This window comes from Carcharhinus amblyrhynchos, chromosome 14 (genome assembly GCF_965287045.1).
Source record: "Carcharhinus amblyrhynchos chromosome 14, sCarAmb.v2.hapA, whole genome shotgun sequence".
Classification (NCBI taxonomy): domain Eukaryota; kingdom Metazoa; phylum Chordata; class Chondrichthyes; order Carcharhiniformes; family Carcharhinidae; genus Carcharhinus; species Carcharhinus amblyrhynchos.
The window spans coordinates 24,117,774-24,138,600 of NC_137337.1; the positions used below are offsets into that span (position 1 = coordinate 24,117,774).

The window sequence follows — 20,827 nt, forward strand, 5'->3', positions numbered from 1 at the left end:
AAAGTATGAAGAATGCCAGGTGAATTCTTCAAGCAAAAACCAGGTGAAATATAATAAGCTGAGAGGGAATGTGAAGAGGAATAAAAGACTGACAAGGTGAGAATATGAGAAAAGCTTAGCAATTAACATTAAAGGGACCATAAAAATCTTCTACCGGTGGATAAATAGAAGGTGGGTAACAAGAAATGGATGAGGTCTGCTGGGTGCAGAGAAGGATGTATGCCTGGAAGGATGGGGCAAGGTTAGAATAATTAATGAGTACTTTGTATCAGGGTTTATTAAGGAAGAGGAAGTTGGCAAAGCATTTGTAGAAGCAGGGATTGCGGGGGGACAAATTGACAAGAGTCTTCTGATAATTAAGGAAAGCTAGCATTGATGTGTGGGGAGGCAGTGTCGTACTAATCGAACTGAATTTTTTGATGAAGGAACTGGGAAGTCTATGAAGAGAATGCAAAGGATGGTGTCAAATGCTTTCTGAAAATTGATATAAACAGAGTACCACATGAAAGGTTGGTAAACAAAACTGAGGGTCATGGAATAAGAGAGACAGTGACAGTTGGGTAACTGACTTAAGAACAGGAAGCAGTCAGTTGTGGCAAACGGTGATTTTTTAAGATTGTGGGACAGTGATATTTCCCAAGGGTGAGTGCTAGAACCATTGCATATAAATGGCTTTGTTTTGGAATATTGGTAAAATTCAAAATTTGTCCATGACATCTCACTTGGAGGTCTGGCTGACAGTGAAAATGGCATCAGTTGAATGGAACAGAACACATATAGGGGGCAATTTGCGCTCATTTTCATCACAAGTGCAAATTGTGATTTGGGTGCTAAAATCTCTCAAGAATTGGAAAATTAGACTCTCGCTGGCAAAAACCTTGTTTTCTGATTTCCCCCAGCCCATTTCAGACCAGTGATATAATGAGGGTGGAACCTCTTTAAAATACATACTAAGAAACTTAAATGGAAGCTTAAAGGGCTTCCCTGTCATATGTTCCCTCCACATAAAAAAATCCCCCCATGATGTTATGTTGATGAGGTTTACAACTGCTTTTGCAAAACATAAAGCTATCAGGGGGAACCCACCAGGGATGCGCAGATCATATAGCTTCTAGGGGAGACAATCATGCCCAGGCAGTGGATTGCCCCAGTGCTTACGGGGGAGGGGGGTGGAAGGGTATTTTTTTCAGTGCAGATCAGGACACCTATTAAAAACAGCACCCCAATCTCTGTGGAGTCAGCATTGGTGGCTCTATCAAGTTCTGCTCCACCAGCATGACGGTAAAACTACACCCCTAAATTTTCTGTGCACACAATGCCAGAGAATCTGGAGAGAAAACTTGGCTGTGCTGCTGGAGTGCTGCATGGTGGTTTTTCTCGCCTCAGCTAGCACTCTGTGCAGACTGCAAAATTCCTACCATAGTCCAGTAGATTGGATAGTGGCAGTTAAAATGTAATACAGCGTCAGGTCATACACTGTGGCAGAGGAATAGGGAGGGACAATATAGGCTTAATGGCATTGTTCTGTAAAGTGTGTACAGGAACAAAGGAATCACAGGGTTCATTGCATAAATCTGATTAGGCCAGAATATTGTATCTAGTTCTGATCACCACATTTTGGGAAAAATGCAAAAATCCTTGAAAGCATATAGAGAAGATTTACCAAAAGGGATGAGAGATTTTGATTACAAGTTTAAATTGGAGAAGCTGGAGTTGTTCTCCTTGGAGCAAAGGTGGTTCAGGAAGATCTGACAGAGCAATTTGATAAAGTAAACTGTCCAACTAGCTGATGGTACAAGGACTAGGAGGACCCAGATTTAAGCTCTTAGGCAAGAGATCCAGGGGAATGTGGGGAAGAGCTTTTCTTTAAAAAAAAAAGTGCATTGAGTGGTATTGATCTAGGACTCACTGCCATGAGACTGGTGGAAGTGAAGACATTCAACAATTTCAGAAGGAAACTGGATAAGCATTTCAGGGAAATGGGATTAAGTGGATAATGTGGCTAATAGCATTGACTGGGCTCTTCTACAGAGAATCAACACGGATTCAATGTGACAAATGACATATTTCTGTGCTGCAATGACCCTATGGGTAGAGTTGTCCCAACCCCAGAGTGATAGGTTGGGGTGGGGATGGGATGCCAGAGAAATAGCAAGAAACCACATTGGGACTACTCTCTCACACAATCCCTGCGCTAGGGAGATTTCCCACTAGTGGGACCAGGTGGAGGATGAGTGCCTGCCAAATGGAGGTAGGCAACCAATTTAAATATTTTGCTGGCAGCAGAGTGGCCATACAACATTGGAAGGCCACCCATTTCATTCAGGTGGCCTCTCTGCATCAAGCTGGGTTGGCTCCTGGAGCTGGTGTTCCCATGATTACAAAGAGCAGGCAGGAAGGCAAAGCCCACAGCCCCAATGAGCCAAAAGAGAAAATGCTGAAAAACCTCAGCAGGTCTGGCAGCATTTGTAAGGAGAGAAAGGAACTGACATTTTGAGTCCAGATGACCTTTTATCAAAGCTGTCAAGGCTCCCTTTGCCAGCTTTTTTGCTCCAATGGGCCATTTCTTTAACCCCTCGCCATGAGTCTTGATATTGAAGTTTCCTCTTGATTCCAAACCTGTCTTAGCAGTGTTTAGTTCTGCCAACACTTCAAAGTTGTCAGCCCTCTGATTAGCCCAGCAGCGTCTACATCCAGTCTGCTGTCCACAATTGGAGAGTGACCTCAAAGGCGACTAATCAGGAGACCACCTTGGTAATATTGCTGAAACAGTCTCAGTGCCAGGAAGTGAGAACTCTGGACTCCGGTTTGGTCCGGAACCTGTGTTTAAACCCCTGCCTTATTAATCTTTCTGGTATTATAAAACTTAAGATTCACAATCTTAAAAGGGAGTGCTTATGTTTAACTAAATTCTGGTCCCTATTAAACATGTTTAACTAAATACTGGTTTCCTTATCACTGATGAGTTCCTGTGCCAGGGGAAGGTGAAAGTACAGGCAAAAACTCAACGTTCAGTTTCTATCACAGCTCCCACAGGACTGATGTAAATGAAGAAAACTCCTGCCCGAAGTACATAGGAGCTTTATTATTATATCTAAATGATTCAGAAGCATTATCCAAGCCACATCTAACATTTTTTCTCACCCATGTCACTCAGTTGACATTGCAGGTAGATAACTCAGCTGCTAGACATTCAGAACTTCAGTTAAGTAGATTTAAAGTGGTGAATAAAAATTTTTTTAAGCAAGTTATGAAAATATTTCTATTAACATCAGCAAAATAGTACTTTTTCTTTGGACACAAACAAGACAACAGTAAATTTCTGTGTCTTAATTTCCTGCCAGGTATGAAAGGCACATAGAATTTATAGGTGTAGTCTGGACTCAGGCTCATGATCACTTCTATTTTGAAAGTACAATAATGTAAAGTGGAAAGGTTCAACAGCAAAGAGACGTTATTGCGTGAATAGAATGAACAGCTGAAGGTGCAAGACACATTTCCTCAATGAGGATGTAAGTATATGGGGGTAGGGGGAACCACATGATACCAAAATCTTAAAGTATTTGGAGATACAGACATCTATTTTGAAAATATCGTTATCTTTCAAAAAGGAGACATATTCCTCAGAAACCAGATTGTTGAGTACTTCTTTACCTCAGCAAAATCCTTAGCAAGTTTACTGGACACATCATAAGAGTCAAGTCTCGAAAGCTTTGGAATGTGGTAAACTACATGTGTCATGTAGTTACAGAGAAGAGAGACAGGATTTGGAGTATACTGAGGATCCTTCAGACTTAATATTTGAAGCTCAGGTAGTCTTGCTAAATTAGTGAGTTCCTGGAGGAAAAACATTAGGAGAAACATTAAACTCTTCAGAGGTATAATGAAACATTTTCTTACCGTATGTTTAAAAGGGTCAGTCAGTATTTATATGTGGTGTCAGCAGTGTGTGTGTGCTGGGGTAGTTAATTATGTATGAACAATTTTATGGCACCCACAAATTTTCAAGCCACAAAAGGTTATTTTTCAAAATAAATTAATTTTAACCACTTTCATTTTTACCACTGTGTATTAAATGTGCTGTCACAAATCAGTTATCACTAAAGTCTATGGAAAATGGAAATCAAAAGTGAGCAAGACAACAGCTCAGTGACTATCACTGATTGCTGTGCAGACACATGGATTTGGGCCGGTGTCAGTGGGAGTTTGCGCATTGTCCCCGTGCTTGCGTGGGTTTTCTCCGGGTGCTCCGGTTTCCTCCCACACCCCAAAGATGTGCTGTTAGGCTGATTGGCAGTAATAAATTGTCCCTAAATCAGTTTCCCTCAATCTGGATGGCCATAAAACATTAGACAAGGGTCGTGGATGGAGAGGGGGACTGGTGGTGTTGAGATGGCGGTGCGGGCTCGTTGGGCCGAAGGGCCTGTTTCCCGGGCTGTTTTTGTTCTTTGTAAAACAGGAACCTGGTGCACAATCACCCATTTTTCATCCAATTTCAAAAGTAAAAAGTAAAACTAATTGTGGTGGTCAAATACTGATGAAGTGATTCTCACAGATACAGGATTTAACATGGAGGCTGGGATTTTACTGACTCACCCCGCCCATCAATGGGTGGAGCAAGCCAATAAAAATCGGGCAAGAGCTGAGAAATCAGGATCATGACTAATTTCTTGGCTTTCACGATTTTATGGGAGACAGATTTGGGCGAGAGGCTGAATAATTTATTCAAATGAAGATTTGCATATGTTTAGTGAGCCCGGCTCTCAATTAACCAGGCTCACCTTTATGGCCTCGCTGGCACCGGTTCTCTCCAGCAAGGAAAACGTCTGCTTCCCATGAATGGGGAACAGTTGTGTTAGCCTCACCAATGGAACCAGGGGCCACCTGGGGAGGCTGAGAGCAAAAGGGTGTGTCCTTCCAAATGCACACAACTGCAATTGCACATGTACAGCATCAGAGATTGGCACATGTGCAGTAGTCCCTCTATAGGGGCTGGCTGGTGAATTAAGCCCAACCCACTGGTAGAAACAGTCTACACCATTTTTTCAATGACTAAGTACATAAGATTGGGCATGAAAACTTGTCCAAAATAAATCAGGAACTCCCCCATTTTCACGCTAGCTGGACACTTAGAATCATTCTCAAAAAGTTCCGCCCATGATCTTATTATTACATGTGCGATAGATCTGACTAAGCCAAATGAAAGAATGATTTAGATATGTTGATCATTTCATCAGGTTTCACAAAAATGTCTCAAAACAATTTATCCACAATTAATTACTTTGTTGTTATTGGCAAAATCCCACTAGCAGCAGAGGTAATCAGTTAATCAGTTTGATGGTACTGGTTGAGAAAGCAATGCTTTCAAGGACAATGGGACAACTTGCTACTCCTGTTTGATTAGTGGCATGGGATAACATTGACTGGATTATCAGAAGAGGGAGATGGGAATTCTTTTTAAATATCCCGTCCAAAGGACACCATCTCTGATGTCCAAGCATTCTTTTAGTATTACAAAATAGTATCAGCGATTATGGGCCCTAATTCCTAGAGCAATGCTTGGCTTGAATGATTAGCACAAATACTAAATTTTACCAACTGAGTCATTTTTACTGTTTAAAATAACATATTTAATATCCAGAAGTTTTAAAGTTGTTTAGGGGTATCTTCAATCCAAGTATGTTTAAACCCATTCGGCCCTATTTTACCATTTTCATTCTAAGTGCTGGGCGGCCTTGAAATTGAGAGTGTTTCAGGTCTGACTTTTAGAATCGTTCTCTGGTGCCCCCCTACACACACTGTTTGAAAACATAGCAACAATTCTGAATTATGCTTTTGTTAGATTTTAAAATTCTGACACAATGGGCCCAATTTTACCATCAAGTTGCCCTCATTTGTGGGCATGAAAACTTGGTGAAGTTGGGCGTGAAGCGAGTAGTGTGATCTGCAATCGCCTCCATGCCAGTTCCCCTTTGCCAAGGGCCGAAAATGAACACCATCGGGACTGTGCCCAAAACTGGCACGATATCAATTTTAATGCATTTGCATGCAGGTGGGGAGGGCTGACACTCTGTCTGCTGCCGCTCTGTGTGTGATCGGTGGGGGGGGAACATAGAACATAGAACATAGAACATTTCAGTGCAGAACAGGCCCTTCGGCCCACGATGCTGCGCTGACCAATTAAAAAAGCAATGACCCTCTAACCTAAACCAATCCCTTTCCATCCATAAACCTATCCACGGATCTCTTAAACGCCCCCAAACTAGGCGCATCTACAACTGCAGCAGGCAGGGCATTCCAATCCCTCACCACCCTCTGGGTAAAGAACCTACCTCTGACATCCGTCCTATATCTACCACCCCTTAATTTAAAGCTATGCCCCCTCGTGCTAGCTTTCTCCATCCGAGGAAAAAGGCTATCACTGTCCACCCTATCTAAACCTCTAATCATCTTATATGTTTCAATAAGGTCCCCTCATAGCCGCCTTCTTTCTAACGAAAACAACTCCAAATCCCTCAGTCTCTCCTGCGTATATGATCGGTGGGGGTGGAAGAGGGGAGGGGGGCCGTGATCGGTCTGGGTAGCAGTGGGGGGGGGGGGGGCAGAAGCCTGGGGGGGGTGGGCACAGAAGCCTGTGGGCGGGGCTTAAATGCGCCCAAAATGCTGCAGCTCCAATCGGTGCCAACTGCGCATGCACAGTAAAAGAAATAGAAAAATGCTCCCCACCACGTTGTCCCCAGGCCAGTTAATGCCTCCCCTGGTCCTCACAGACATTGCCCCACCCCCACAACATTAATGACCCCTTTATCCCCCCCCACCAATCATACGCAGAGTGGCAATGGACCCCCCTCACTGAGCAGAGACAGAGTGACAGCAGAGCCCCCATTCCCACCCCACCGATCACACGCAGAGTGACAGCAGACCTCCCCTTCCTACTCACTGAGCAGAAGCAGAGTATTAGCAGACACCACCACCGCCCCCCCCCACCCCCTTGCATGCAAATGCATTTAAATTGATGTTGCACCCATTTTGGGCATGGTCCTGACAGTGATCATCTTCAGCCCTTGGCCAAGGGGGAACTGGCACGGAGGCAGTAGCAGATCACACTACTTGCCTCACCCTGACTTTACCAAGTTTTCACGCTCACAAATGGGTGCAACCTGATGGTAAAATCAGGCCTATTGTGTCAGAATTAAAATCTAGCAAAACATAAGTTTGAAATGGGTCCAGGTTCAATAATACCATCAGGAGGTTTTCCAGTAAAGTCAAGCTAATCCTATTTGAATATATTGTAACCTTTTCTTTTTGGCATCATATTGCCATTATATTCAGCCAAATTAATTAAATTGAGCTAGAATACTTTCTTAGACTTGTGGTGAATGGTAATTTTTCAGAAGCATAACATCAATCAGAGGTTTTATAATTAGTATTAGACTGGGCACTGTTTACAGACATAACTGTCGATTCTATAAGGTAACAAAATTACCAGATATCTCAGTGCTGAAATATACAAGTTGAATGAATTAAGCTCAAGATCACAAGAAGCTCAAACCGTCATAAAAGCCATGTAGTAAAAGCCAAATGCCTTGCACTTAAAAAAAAAATGCTGTGATGGAATCAATGGAGTCAATAGAATCAATGGAGGCAAATGCTAAAATAAATGGGCTGGAGCACAGGATCACCTCCATTTTGTTACCAATGACAAAACTATAAAATTAATCCTTAAGTCTGCATTAAGTATAGTCTATGTGAACAATTTCATAATTTACAGTATTTACTTTACTTTCCATATTTCAGTCTCTTGCTTTTCTGGGCAGTGCAGTGGCATAGGGCGGCATGGTATCACAGTGATTAGCACTGCGGCTTCACAGCTCCAGGGACCTGGGTTCGATTCCTGGCTTGGGTCACTGTCTGTGTGGAGTTTGCACATTCTCCTCATGTCTGCATGGGTTTCCTCCCACAGTCCAAAGATGTGCGGGTTAGGTTCACTGACCATGCTAAAATTGCCCCTTAGCATCCTGAGGTGTGTAGGTTAGAGGGATTAGCAGGTAAATATGTTCGGATATGGGGGTAGGGCCTGGGTGGGATTGTACCTGGTGCAGACTCAATAGACCAACTGGCCTCTTTCTACACTGTAGGGTTTTTATGATTCTACAGTGGTTAGCACTGCTGCCTCACAGCACCAGGTACCTGGATTTGATTCCTAGCTTGGTTCACTGTCTTTGTGAGGTCTGCACGTTTTCCCCATCTGCGTAGGTTTCCCCTGGGTGCCCCAGTTTCCTCCCACAGTCTGAAAGACGCGTTGGTTAGGAGCATTGGCCATGCTAAATTCTCTCTCAGTGTGGAACCAGAGTGTGGTGACGAGGGGATTTTCACAGTAACTTCATTTGTAGTCTTAATGTAAGCCTATTTGTGACACTGACAAATAAATAAACTTCATTTATTTATCTCATGTTTTCTTCCCTGATTGTGAGGGCATACAGTTTAAATCTAAACCTCTGCCTGTACCATGCAGTAAGTGGCTTTCAAGAGATTTATGAAAACAACAGAGAATAATTAGGGCTGTTCACTGCATCAAAGTAGAATGTTCACTGATTTCTTTGTTCCATGTAGACTGGTTTGGACTTTGCTCATATTTTCAATTATTATTCATGACTTCTAAACAATCATGGCCCAGTTTTGGCACTCTGATCGAAAGACCAATTCAAGAGTCTTAAACATACAATCTAAACTGATTCTTCCAGTTCCATCTTTGATTGAGACATCAAACTAATATCCTATATAATGGGCCCAATTTTACCATCAAGTTGCACCCATTTTCGGATGCGAAAACTTGATAAATTCGGGTGTGAGGCAAGTAGTGTCATCTGCACCCACCTCCATGCTGGTTCCTCCCCTTACCACGGCCCAAAAATGGCTGCAGTCAGGACCACATCCAAAACGGGCGCAACGTCAACATAAATGCATTTGCATGTGTTTAAATTAACTTAATGGATTGCATGCCCAAACTTACCAGCACTTCCCCCTTTACCACCGTGCTCGCGCATCCAGATCTGGTGTGAAACAGATATGGTCCACAAAAGTCTGATTCGGGTGGTCCAGTTTCTGAGAAGTTCCAAGTGTCCAGGGGCTCTCTGCTTGTGGTGGTGGTGGGAGGGGGGGTGGTGGTGGGAGTGGGGGGGGCAGGGGGATGTGGTTGGTCTTACAGGTGGGGGATGGGGGGATGACGTGGCAGGGGAGCATTTTTCTATCTTCTTTCTGCGCATGCACAGTTTGAGGCACTAATCGGAGCTGCAGGGTTTCGGGTGAGTTAAGCCCACCCACAGCCTTCCGCAGCATGATCACAATCACTGCTATTTTTTCAAGCAGAGTGCATTTGGGGGCGCCTGAGAATGGGTCTAAAAGTCGGATCTGATACACTCCCAGTTTCAAGTCCACCCAGCGCTTGGAATTAAAATGGTAAAATAGGACACAATGATGTTATGAAACTATTTAATGGGAAACAGACAAGTTTTCCTAATGTTCTAGCCAACATTTCATCCCTGAGTGGCCAGTGCTTTGGGGATGACCTGGGGAGATATCATGGAAAGCACCATATACATGCAGGTTTTTTCTTATAAAAACTCTGGAGATTGTACAATCTATGTTACCTTTTGTATAAACAATGAACTCGTGAAATAGGGGCTGGAATTTTACACCCATCCCACCACATGAATCAGAGTGGGCGAGGGGCGGAACATGTAAAGGTCTGTTGACCTCGGGCGGGATTTTATGGTTTCAGGAGAGCAAAGCCATAAAATCCACCCAGTATCTAGGTTCTGATACACAAGTTATTCAATGCTACACAAAAACTATTTCTCAGAATCATTTCTCAGAAATGATTGTCTGACCTTGTTTGAATTATAATGAGCTGCAGTAGAGACAGGACAAGGGAATGTTTCTAAGTTTGGATGGAAGAAAACATTTTCCTTCCTCTTTATAAAAAATATTAATAGGGCTAACATAGAAAATAGAGTCTTGAAGAATTAGGCATAAATTTGTAAATTCCTGCCATAGTGTATCCATTCGGCTAGATTTTGTTACAGGAATCATATTGAGGCAAATTTCACCATTATTTATAAGGAAATCAGATAGTAATTTCCAGCTGCTGCACATGCATAGTTTAATGTGGAAACTGGAAAGTTGTTATCAGAAATGCAACCTCCTCCAAAAGCTTCCTGCAAATGACATTTTGCCATCTGCCTTTCCAACTACACTGACTGGCATGAAGTTGCCATACTTAACTTCCCAAATACAAACTAAACTTGTCAGCAGACATTAGGACTTGTTCATCACAGTGCAAGTATTATTTTAACTAAATGCTAACTCTTAACAACCTCTCTGACACTGAAAATTATTTTTTAAGTCACAGTATGGTTTCATTCCCTCAAATTTTAATTACTTATGGAGTTTGGAAAAAAAGAAAACATTGTATTTTTACTTTTCTTCTGAGTCTTTAATCTCTCTCTCTCTCTATTCCATCGTTCCTTCCCTTATTTAACTCCACATTCTACATAATTTGTCAATGAACTCAATGATCCAATTTATATATCCTGGTTCAGATATTGCACGCTCATTACCAGTTTTCCAATCTGATTGGTCAAGGAAATGCGCAGGAGTTTATATACTAAATTTAATGGTAGAAACATATAGCTGCAGCTATGACTGTGTATAACACAATTACAAGTGATGACTACTCAGCAGACACAGCAAACGTAATATATTGCACTCAATCTTGTCGGGCATTCAAAACAGTGGCATTTTAAGCCAAAGTTTTATTTGGCAAGGATTAATTTGACCAGGGAAAACAAGGCGGCACGGTGGCACAATGGTTAGCACTGATGCCTCACAGCACTAGGGACCTGGATTCGATTCCCGTCTCGAATCACTGCCTGTGTGGCATTTCTCCCCGTGTCTGCGCGGATTTCCTCCGGGTGCTCCGGTTTCCTCCCACAGTCCAAAGATATGCAGGTTAGATTGACTGGCCATGCTAAATTGCCACTTAGTATCAGGGGGATGAGCCAGGTAAATATATGGGATTACTGGAACAGGGGCTGGGTGAGATTGTGGTCAGTGCAGACTCGATGAGCCCATCTCAGTGCAGATGAAGCGGGTTAGGTTGATTGGACATGCTAAGTGTCTAATCTATCACATCCCGGGACATTACAGGGATTACCAGTGTAGCTAAGCAGGTATAAGACCTGGGTGGGATTGGTATTGATGCAGACTCGATGGGCCAAATGGCCTCCATTTGCACTGTAGGCATTCAATGATTCTACTGGCCTCCTTCTGCACTGTAGGGATTCTAAGGATGACAGGCTAATATGACTCGATCTTCATGTGAAACGCTGGCTCTATTCTCTCTCTACAGATGCTGTCAGGTCTGTTGAGCTTTTCCAGCATTTTCTATTTTTGTTTCAGAGAAAACTAGTTTAATTCAATCCCCATTTTAAAATCTTACATTTTGTTCTTATTTTGAAGGACTGAAACTGATCACAGATATTGCTTTGTATGTTCAATTACAAAGTAAACAGCTTATAAAATTAAAATACAACACAAACAGAATACAAGACGAAAGCAAAGAAATCTCAAATTAAAACAAAGCTGAAGAAACTCAGCAGGTCTGGCAGCATCTGTGACTCTCTGAAGAAGTCACATGAACTCAAAACGTTAGCTCTGTTTCCACAGATGCGTATGGGATGCGTATGTGTATAGGATTAGTACAGCATCTCCACATCATGTCCACAGATGCTGCCAGGTCTGCTGAGTTTTTTTCCCAGCACTTTCTGTTGTTATAACAGGACATTAAATGTAAGAACAATGGACATCACTAAAGCAGAAAGGTTTCGATAGTAGATCTCAATTTGACATACCCACTTAACAGCTTTCAACTGTAAATTATTTCCAAGAAAATACAGCCGCACCACATTGTCATTTATCCTTGTCCAAGGCAGCTGTCTATAATCAGTCAAATGGCACTAACCATTTTTATTAGCATTGAATTTAAAAGCATGGTTAATAACATAGTAAATAGATGACTCAAAGCTAAGTGGGAATGTGCTATGTGGAAGATGCAAAGTGGCTTCAAGAGGATTTGGGCAGACATAGTGGTCGGAATTTTCTAGCGCTTCATGTTGTCAGGATCTTCTGAACCCATTGATGCGAATGGAGATTTCAATGGCTCACTGTCCCTGCCACAGGTTCAGCCTGAGAGTGTTCAAATACATAGCATATAGAATGTAATGTGGAAAAATATTAGGTTATCCATGTTAGTATGAGAAACAGATGCACATTCCTTATTGTATTTCTTAAATGGCAAGAGATTAGAAAGTGTAAATGTACAAAAGGACTTGGGTATTCTAGTCAATAAGTCACTGAGGGCTAATGTGCAGATACAAAGGGCAATTAGGATGGTTAATGGTGTGTTGGCTGTAACTCCGGGGTCACGGTGGCGGCGGGGACATCTTTTATTGCGGACACCCAATCCGCTTGACTTATCGACTTTGTAACCCAGATAAGTTACTTGCAGTGCTAAAACGACACATTTCTCCCTCTTTAAATGCACACCCACTACTGAAAATCTTCTAAGGACTTTCTCCAGGTTCTGCAGGTGTTCCATCTTTGTTTATCTTTAATGAGGACATCGTCAGGTAAATGATGAGCTGTGGTAACCCTTGTAGTATGTTTCCCATCATTCTCTGAAATATTGCACAGGCTGACGATACCCGAAGGACAATCTTATATACTGAAAAAGGCCCTTCAGTGTGCTGATTATGGAGAATCTTTGTGGGTCTTCGTCCAGCTTCAGCTGTAGGTACGCATGACTCATGTTTAGTTTAGAGAATAAAAGTCCTTCTGCAGCTTCGCACATAGATCCTCAATCTGGGGAATTGGGTATTTATCAAGTTGTGAGTAGCAATTTATTGTCTGTTTAAAATTGCCACAAAGACGAACCAAGCCATCCAGGTGCTGCCCATTCTGCAAATTGGACCAGTTTTATTATGCCTTGGCGCTCCAATCTTTTGATTTCCGTATCAACCATTTCCCTCATCGCAAATGGTATTGGCCGGGGCTTGCAAAATTTTGGAATTGCCTCTGGATCAACATGTAATGTTGCTTTTGCTCCTTTAATTGTCCCTAGCCCTTCTCGAAAAGCCTCCAGTATTTGCACAGGACTTTGCTCAGGCGACCGTTTTCTAGCTGGAAAATGTTTACCCAGTCTAGTTGAATCTCCTTCAGCCAATTTCATCCCAATGCGCTTGGTCCCGAATCTTCCACTACCTTCAATGATAGCCTAACCTGTTGTCTTCCATAAGCAATAGGCACATTGGTTGTGCCCAACACTCTCAGTGGTTTCCCTGTATAAATCCTCAGTCTTGCTGAGGTCTTGGTCAGGGATAAGGATTGGAGTCAAGTGCAAATTTTGTTGAACACTGTTTCCCCTCCTATGGACAACTGCACATGTGTCAACCTCCATTAATATTAGAACCCATTCAGCCTTATAGGTAATTTAATAGATTCCGATTTGGTCATTGCTATGCAAAGTAATTGTTCCTCATCAGAGGTAGGTGGGGCTTTCAGGGAGTGTATTCTCCTGTATCCTGGCCTACGTGTCTTTTTCCAAAATGTTGGTTTTAGAGTCATAGAGGTTTACAGCATTGGAAGTTTGCTTTTCTTCTCCAACTCTGAATACTGGCAACAGCTGCAATATCTTGCCGGGCGGGACTCTGCAGGGACTGATGTCTGTCCAGTGCTAGTTTGGCCTTATTTAGGAATGGTTCTTTGAGTGGGCTGGGTTCCCTAGCATCCAAATCCTTCCTGAAGGCAGCTATATAGTAGCCTGCCCCACTGTGGTAATCCCTTAACTTGGTTGCGCTGGTCCTGACGTTGACCTCCATCAGAACACCTGTAACTCATGTGCTTTGCTCGCCGCTTTTTCCAAGGAAAAAGCCAACTGTAATGCTTGTTTGCAGTCCAGCTTGGCCTTACCAACAGACGTTTTTGTATGGTCATATTATTGATCCTACACACCAAATGATCTTGGAGCATCTCATTTAACATCAAATTGAATTTGCAAACCTCTGCGAATTGTCTTAATCTCATCAGGAAATTCGTGACTGACTCCCGTCTCTGGGAATGCTGAGTAAAACTGATACCTTTGCAGGATCAGAGCTGCCTTAGGGTCATAGTACTATTAAATCCATCAACTCCTGGAAGGTTTTTGTGTACAGTGCTTCCAGAAAAGTTAAACTGCGCAAAAGCTGCTGGTCCACAAGCAGTCAGCATAATGACCCATTGCTTTTCATAAGAACATAAGAAATAGGAGCAGGAGTAGGCCATCTAGCCCTTCGAGCCTGCCCCGCCATTCAATAAGATCATGGCTGATCTGTCGTGTCTCAGTTCCACCTTCCTGCCCTCTCCCCATAACCCTTAATCCCCTTGCCTATCAAAAACCTATCAACCCGCGTCTTAAATATACTTAGCGAGGCAGTGTCCACCACTTCAACGGGCAGAGAATTCCAGAGATTCACCATCCTTTGAGTGAAGAAGTTCCTCCTCAACTCCGTTCTAAACCGCTCCCCCTCCTTTATCTTGAGGCTGTGCCCGCTAGTCCTACTGTCCTTTCTGAGTGGGAAGAGCCTCTCCACCTCTATCCTATCCATCCCATTCATCATCTTATACGTCTCAATGAGATCTCCCCTCATTCTTCTAAACTCTAACGAGTACAAGCCTAGTTTATTCAGCCTCTCCTCATAGTTCAACCCCCTCAACTCCGGTATCAGCCTAGTAAACCTCCTCTGCACTCCCTCCAAGGCCAAAATATCCTTGCGTAAGTGCGGCGACCAAAACTGCACACAGTACTCCAGCTACAGCCTCACCAGTGCCCTGTACAGTTGCAGCAATCCCCCTCACTATGAAGGCCAGCATCCCATTTGCCTTCCTGACCACCTGCTGCACCTGCAGGCTGGGTTTTTGCGACTCATGCACAAGGACCCTGAGGTCCCTCTGCACCGTTGCATGCTGCAGTTTTTCGCCACGTAAATAATAGTCCTTCCTACCATTATTCCTACCAAACTGGACAACTTCACACTTGCCAACATTAAATTCCATTTGCCATTTCCTGGCCCCTTCGCCCAGCCTATCTAGATCCTTCTGCAGACTTTCCACACCCTCCGCACAATTTGGTGTCATCAGCAAATTTCGACACCATACACTTGGTTCCCTCCTCCAGATCATCTATATAAATGGTAAATAGCTGAGGCCCCAGCACCGACCCCTGGGGCACTCCACTAGTCACCAACCGCCAATCTGAATAGCACCCACTGACCCCCATTCTCTGCCTCCTATTTGACAGCCAATCCCCTATCCACGCTAACACCCTACCCCCAACTCCATGCCCCCTGACCTTCTGTAATAACCTCTTGTGCGGCACCTTATCAAACGCCTTCTGAAAATCAAGAAACACCACATCCACCGGCTCTCCTCTATCCACCGCCCTAGACGCATCCTCATAGAACTCCAATAAATTCGTCAGACACGACTTCCCCTTAACGAAACCGTGCTGCATCTGCTCTATCAAACAATTCTCCTCAAGATGTCTCGCTATTTTCTCCTTGATGACGGATTCTAACATTTTACCTACAACAGACGTTAAACTAACCGGCCTATAATTCCCTGCCTTTTGCCTGCCACCCTTCTTAAACAACAGCGTAACATTAGCCATTTTCCAATCTTCCGGCACTTCCCCGGAATCCAGCGATGTTTGGAAAATAATCACCAAGGCATCCACTATCACCTACCCCATTTCTTTCAGAACCCTTGGATGCATTTCATCCAGTCCTGGGGACTTGTCCACAATCAGTCCCTGCAGTCTTTCGAGCACTGCCTCTCTAGTAACAATAATGTCATTCAGGCCGTCCACTCCTACCATCTTTCCATCGCTAACACCCGGCAAATTATTCACATCCTCCTCCATGAAGACCGAAACAAAAAAGTTATTCAAGGCCTCAGCCATTTCCCCATCCCCTACCACTAAGTCCCCCCCCTCATCCTCTAAGTGTCCAACGTTCACCCTAGTCAGCCTCTTCCTTTTTATATATTTATATATTTTCATCTAGGACCATGTCATTAGCTCTGAAGAAATACTTCATCAGCTCTACATATTGGGCCAGTCTTTCACAGCAGGGTCAAAAGAATCCAATTTCCTGAATAGAAGCGTGTTTGCCAGGCAATGGCTCACCCGCAACTTGACTGGCTGATAGTAAGCAAGTTCCTTCGGTTCATTTCTTTTTCCTTATTGCCACAGTCATAGGTCCTCGGAGGCGGAAGTCCCTTCACCAAAATCCGTTTATTTACAAGTCTGACAACAGCATATAGAGTGCTTTCTGTTAGCAGTCTACACCAGGAGTCCCAGAGGAACTGACACTCCTGGCTAAGTACAAAGCAAGGGACTCCCTGACTGGCTCATCAATTTGGCCCTTAATCACAGAGTTCATATTCTAAAAGACCCACCTCAATTGCCTGATTAAAGTCATTACAAAAAGCATGTCTCTAGCACCTTTAGCCTTTCACCTTCCAACTCTCCCAGGGTGTGTCTTTGTTAACTACCCCGCATTTCCCCATCCCAGCTTAATTAAATGGTGTACAGACACACAGCCTTCTTTAGTCAATACCACCATATTTTCAAAATATTTTAAAAAATCAATCTTCACAAAACTAAAATGGCTTTCTCACTATTACAGCTGATCAATACTGTGGACACAATCTTATTGGCTTTGATGCCCCACTCGGCCAAACCTCCATTCACTGCAGCAGAACTAGAAAATCCTGCCAGCGCGAATGGCTGGAAAATTCTGCTCTATGACTAAAAGTTGAAGTGAACCCGCCTTGTTCTATTATAAATTCACGCTTCGAATTCTTTCAGTTTGTTAACTTCATGACCGATAGACACAAACTGCAATTTTGCAGAGCCTAACAGATTCAGTTCAAAATCATACAAAGTAAGGCATAAACAATAAAACAAAAGTTAAATCGTGGATATGTTTTGTTCTATTTCCATTCTGTATTTTGTTCAGAGGTTATGAACTGCATTCCATTGATATGTACAAGGACCCAAACATGTTACACTCAATAATCAGTTTTCTTTTGAACTGTGGAATTCAATGGAATTATTATACACCAAATATAACAAGAAAATGGGCACAAACCATTATTTGTGGGCAAGGACCATAATGTCAAAATCCATCTTTCATGAGTTCAAGTTGTAAAATATGTACCTTAAAAGAGCATATTCTGTTTCCTGAGAGGTTGAGCCATTCTAGCTGAACATTGGAGTCCAAAGAATCAGCTGAAATTTAAAACATTGTTTTAAAAGGCTTTGAGAATTATTTGACTGAAAAATTTAAATAAAATAGTATGTGATATAATAAATGAAAAAAGCATTCAGTGTAATAACGGAAAGCAAGTTTTGTACCTTGAAGTGCATTACATGCAAAGAATTATATTGAGGTTTAATGGCTGTTATTATGTAGGAAAACATGTTAGTTATATAGCAAACAAACAACAAAGAGACAAATAATCTGTTTATCTGCTTTTGAACTGTTGCTTGAGGGAGGACTGTTGGCTAAGACACAGAAAGAACTTTTACTCATCTTCAAATAGTGGTATGTGATTTCCAGTATGCACACTTCAACTCCTCAGCAGAAAAACTATATAAATGCCGTGGTAGAACCCTGGTTACAATCAAGTTTTTGAACTGAAGTTCTGTCATGAGGCTCCAAGCCCCAAACTTTTGATTTAACAGTGTTGCAACTGAGCCAAGGCATCAGAGAAATTATAGCACAGAAGAAGCTTTCACTGACTCAGCTCTTGGCCGGAACTTCCCAGTTGCTCAAACCAGCAGGATTTTCTGATCCTGCTGATAGTGCGTTTCCACCATAGGTTTCCTGATGATGCAGGGGGCGGGGAAACCAAAACATCCCGTCACTGGCCAACAGCAGCTATCTCCAACTGTGAGAAAGACACAGCGGGGAGGCCGGAGAATGCTGCCCCTTCGAACTGGAACTACCATTTCCCCATCTGTTTATGTGCATTTTTTTTCAGTGGAATTATAACATGCAACTCAACTGATTTGTGTTAACACATCCAGCATTCTAATAAACATTTTTAGGATAAATCTAACTGCTCACTTCTTCTAGAGCCAATCCTGAGTTTATGCCCTGTGTTACACCCTGGAACTAATGGAACTAGCTTTTACTATTTACCCTTTCAAAGGCTTTCACAATTTTAAAAACTTCCACTTGATGCCATTTTGCTCCTTTATTTGTGGAAAAAGATCCAATTTTCAAGTCTTTTTTTTCATAATTGTAATAGTTTATTTACAATTACAGGAATTAAGTAAAAAAAAATGATTATCATAGAAAAGAAGAAAAACTGGATCATGGTCCTACCACTTAAATTGGACCGGACTCAGTAATGAATTAAACTGTGTATCATCACCTAGTACAAGATTGCATGTTGAAGCTAATTATCATACTAGTATCTTTCATTTGTATGAGCTTTATCTGATCTCTGCTGCACCAATGCAATACAAGCAGCATCCCTTAAATTGAATTGTAACTCTCATTAGTTCAAAAGGTGAGTCCATTGGCAATCTCCATAGACAATCCTACCACGTACAACATTTAACCGGCTGAGTTAAAGGAGGGGAAGGAGATGGAAGATAGACATGGTAAATAAACGAAATGTTTATCTCAAGTACCCAGTAAAGATTTTACTTTTATTCCAATAAATCCAGTTTAGATTTACTATTCTAAAAGAATATCTAATACTCCTAAAATTATAAAAGTATGGAATCACTTAAAACAATTACTTGTCTATGATAAGCTAAACTTGTTTCAAATTGGCATGCATAACGTAATAAAACTATTTTATACTCACTTATCACATCAATTAAATTGCCAGCAAGATTCAGTTCCTTGAGATGCGTCAATGTATTTAGTCCCTGGAGTGAAAAAAAAAATTACAGTCTAAATCATGCAAATACAGTTTCTACTGTCATGGAGTTTATTCTTTCTCATTTTTTTTCTATTTATTTAGTCAGTGTATTGTTGAGAGTATTGCCAGTTAACCATAACAAGAAACTTTTATTAGGGAAATTATAGCTGGAAACTTAGAAAATCATAACGTGGTTAGGTAGGGACAACATGGGTTTGTGGAAGGGAAATAGCGTTTCACTCACTAAGATGGATAAAGGGGAACCAGTAGGCGTACATGGATTTCCAAAAGGCATTAATAAGGTGTCACATCAAAGGTTACAACACAAGAGAACATGGTGAGGAAAATAACATATTAGCATTGATGAAGGAGTGGTTGGCTAACAGGAAGCAGAGAGTAGTCATAAATGGTTTTCTTTGAGTTGGCAAGCCGTAACTATTGAATTGCCACGAGGATCAGTGCTAAGACCTCAACTACTTACAACTCACGTCAATGATGAAGGGACTGAATGAATGAAGCTAAATTTGCTGATGATATAAAGATAGGTAGGAAAGTTGTGAAGAGGACATATAAGAGGACTGTACAGGTGGTCAGATAGGTTAATCGAGTAGGCAAAATCTGACAGGTGGAGTTTAATTTGGGAAAATGTGAAGACACAAACGTACAAATTAGGAATAGGGTTAGGCCACTCAGCCCTTCAAGTTGCTCTGTCATTCAATAAGATCATGGCTGATCTGATTGTAACCTGGATCTGGGTTCTCCAGTCCTCTGTGGTGGAACCTGCAGTGGGGAATGTGACTGACCAGCCAAAAAAAAAACACTGATTCTGCCTGATCATGCTGAACTTACCTACATGCCCTGCTACAACATCTTTATGAATAGCTTTTGACATTTTCACTATGACAGATATTAAGCTTACTGGCCTGTAGTTTCTTGCTTTTAGCTCCCTCCTTTTTCAAAATAAGGAGTTACATTTACTGTTTTCTAATCTAATGAAACCTTTCCTAATCTAGGAAATTTTGTAAAATTAAATTAGAACAACAATAACTATTTCACTTGTCACTTCTTTTAAGATCCTATGATAAATACCACTTTTCTGGTGTTGTGAGCGATTGAGTTTCTCCATCCCTTAATTTTTAGTTATCTAAGGGACGTAACTTGTATCCGCTATATTAAAAACCGATGCAAAATACCTGTTTCCTTCATCTGCCATCTCCTTATTTTCTGTTATTAATTCCCAAGACTCACTTTCAACAGGACCAAAGGTCATGTTGTTAACTCTTATCTTTTAAGAATATTGATTAAAACTCTTATTAACTGTCTTTATATTCTTAGCTAGCTTTCTCTCAAACACTAATTTTCTCTCCTTATTAATCCTTCAGTCAGTCTTTGCTGGTTTTTTATATTCTGCCCAGTACTCTGTCCAATATCTTTGTGCAATCATGTGCTTTTTTTAAAGCTGATACAATCTTTAACATTTTCGTTAACCAGGGATGATGGATTCTTGTGGAACTTGTCCACTTTGGCACAGAGATTAGAAAAGCAGAATACTATTCAAATGGAGATATTTGCAGAATCTGGTGGTACAGGGGGATCTGGGCATCCTGATATCTGAATCATCAAAAGTTAATGTGCAGGTAAGCAAGAGATTAGGAAAGCAAATGGAATGTTGCTGCTCATTGCAAGGGGAATGAAATATAAAATCTTGCCCTGCCACAGAATACTGTGCAAAACATTCGGTGTGTACTGAAATCTGCCACAAATAGGGACAGGACCTTCCTGATTCAGGTCC

At 41.9% G+C, this 20,827-nt stretch overlaps 1 protein-coding gene across 1 annotated transcript in view; it reads right to left on the reverse strand.

Moving 5' to 3' along the window:
• lrrc9 (leucine rich repeat containing 9) overlaps nucleotides 1-20,827 on the reverse strand; it is a 152,667-nt gene that overhangs the window by 110,873 nt on the left and 20,967 nt on the right. Inside the window, exons 5-7 of the mRNA XM_080202432.1 lie at nucleotides 18,979-19,042; nucleotides 17,316-17,386; nucleotides 3,655-3,837 (exon numbers count right to left, since the gene is read on the reverse strand). Coding sequence (XP_080058558.1) covers nucleotides 3,655-3,837; nucleotides 17,316-17,386; nucleotides 18,979-19,042 — 318 coding nt within the window. The remainder of the gene's footprint in view (nucleotides 1-3,654; nucleotides 3,838-17,315; nucleotides 17,387-18,978; nucleotides 19,043-20,827) is intronic.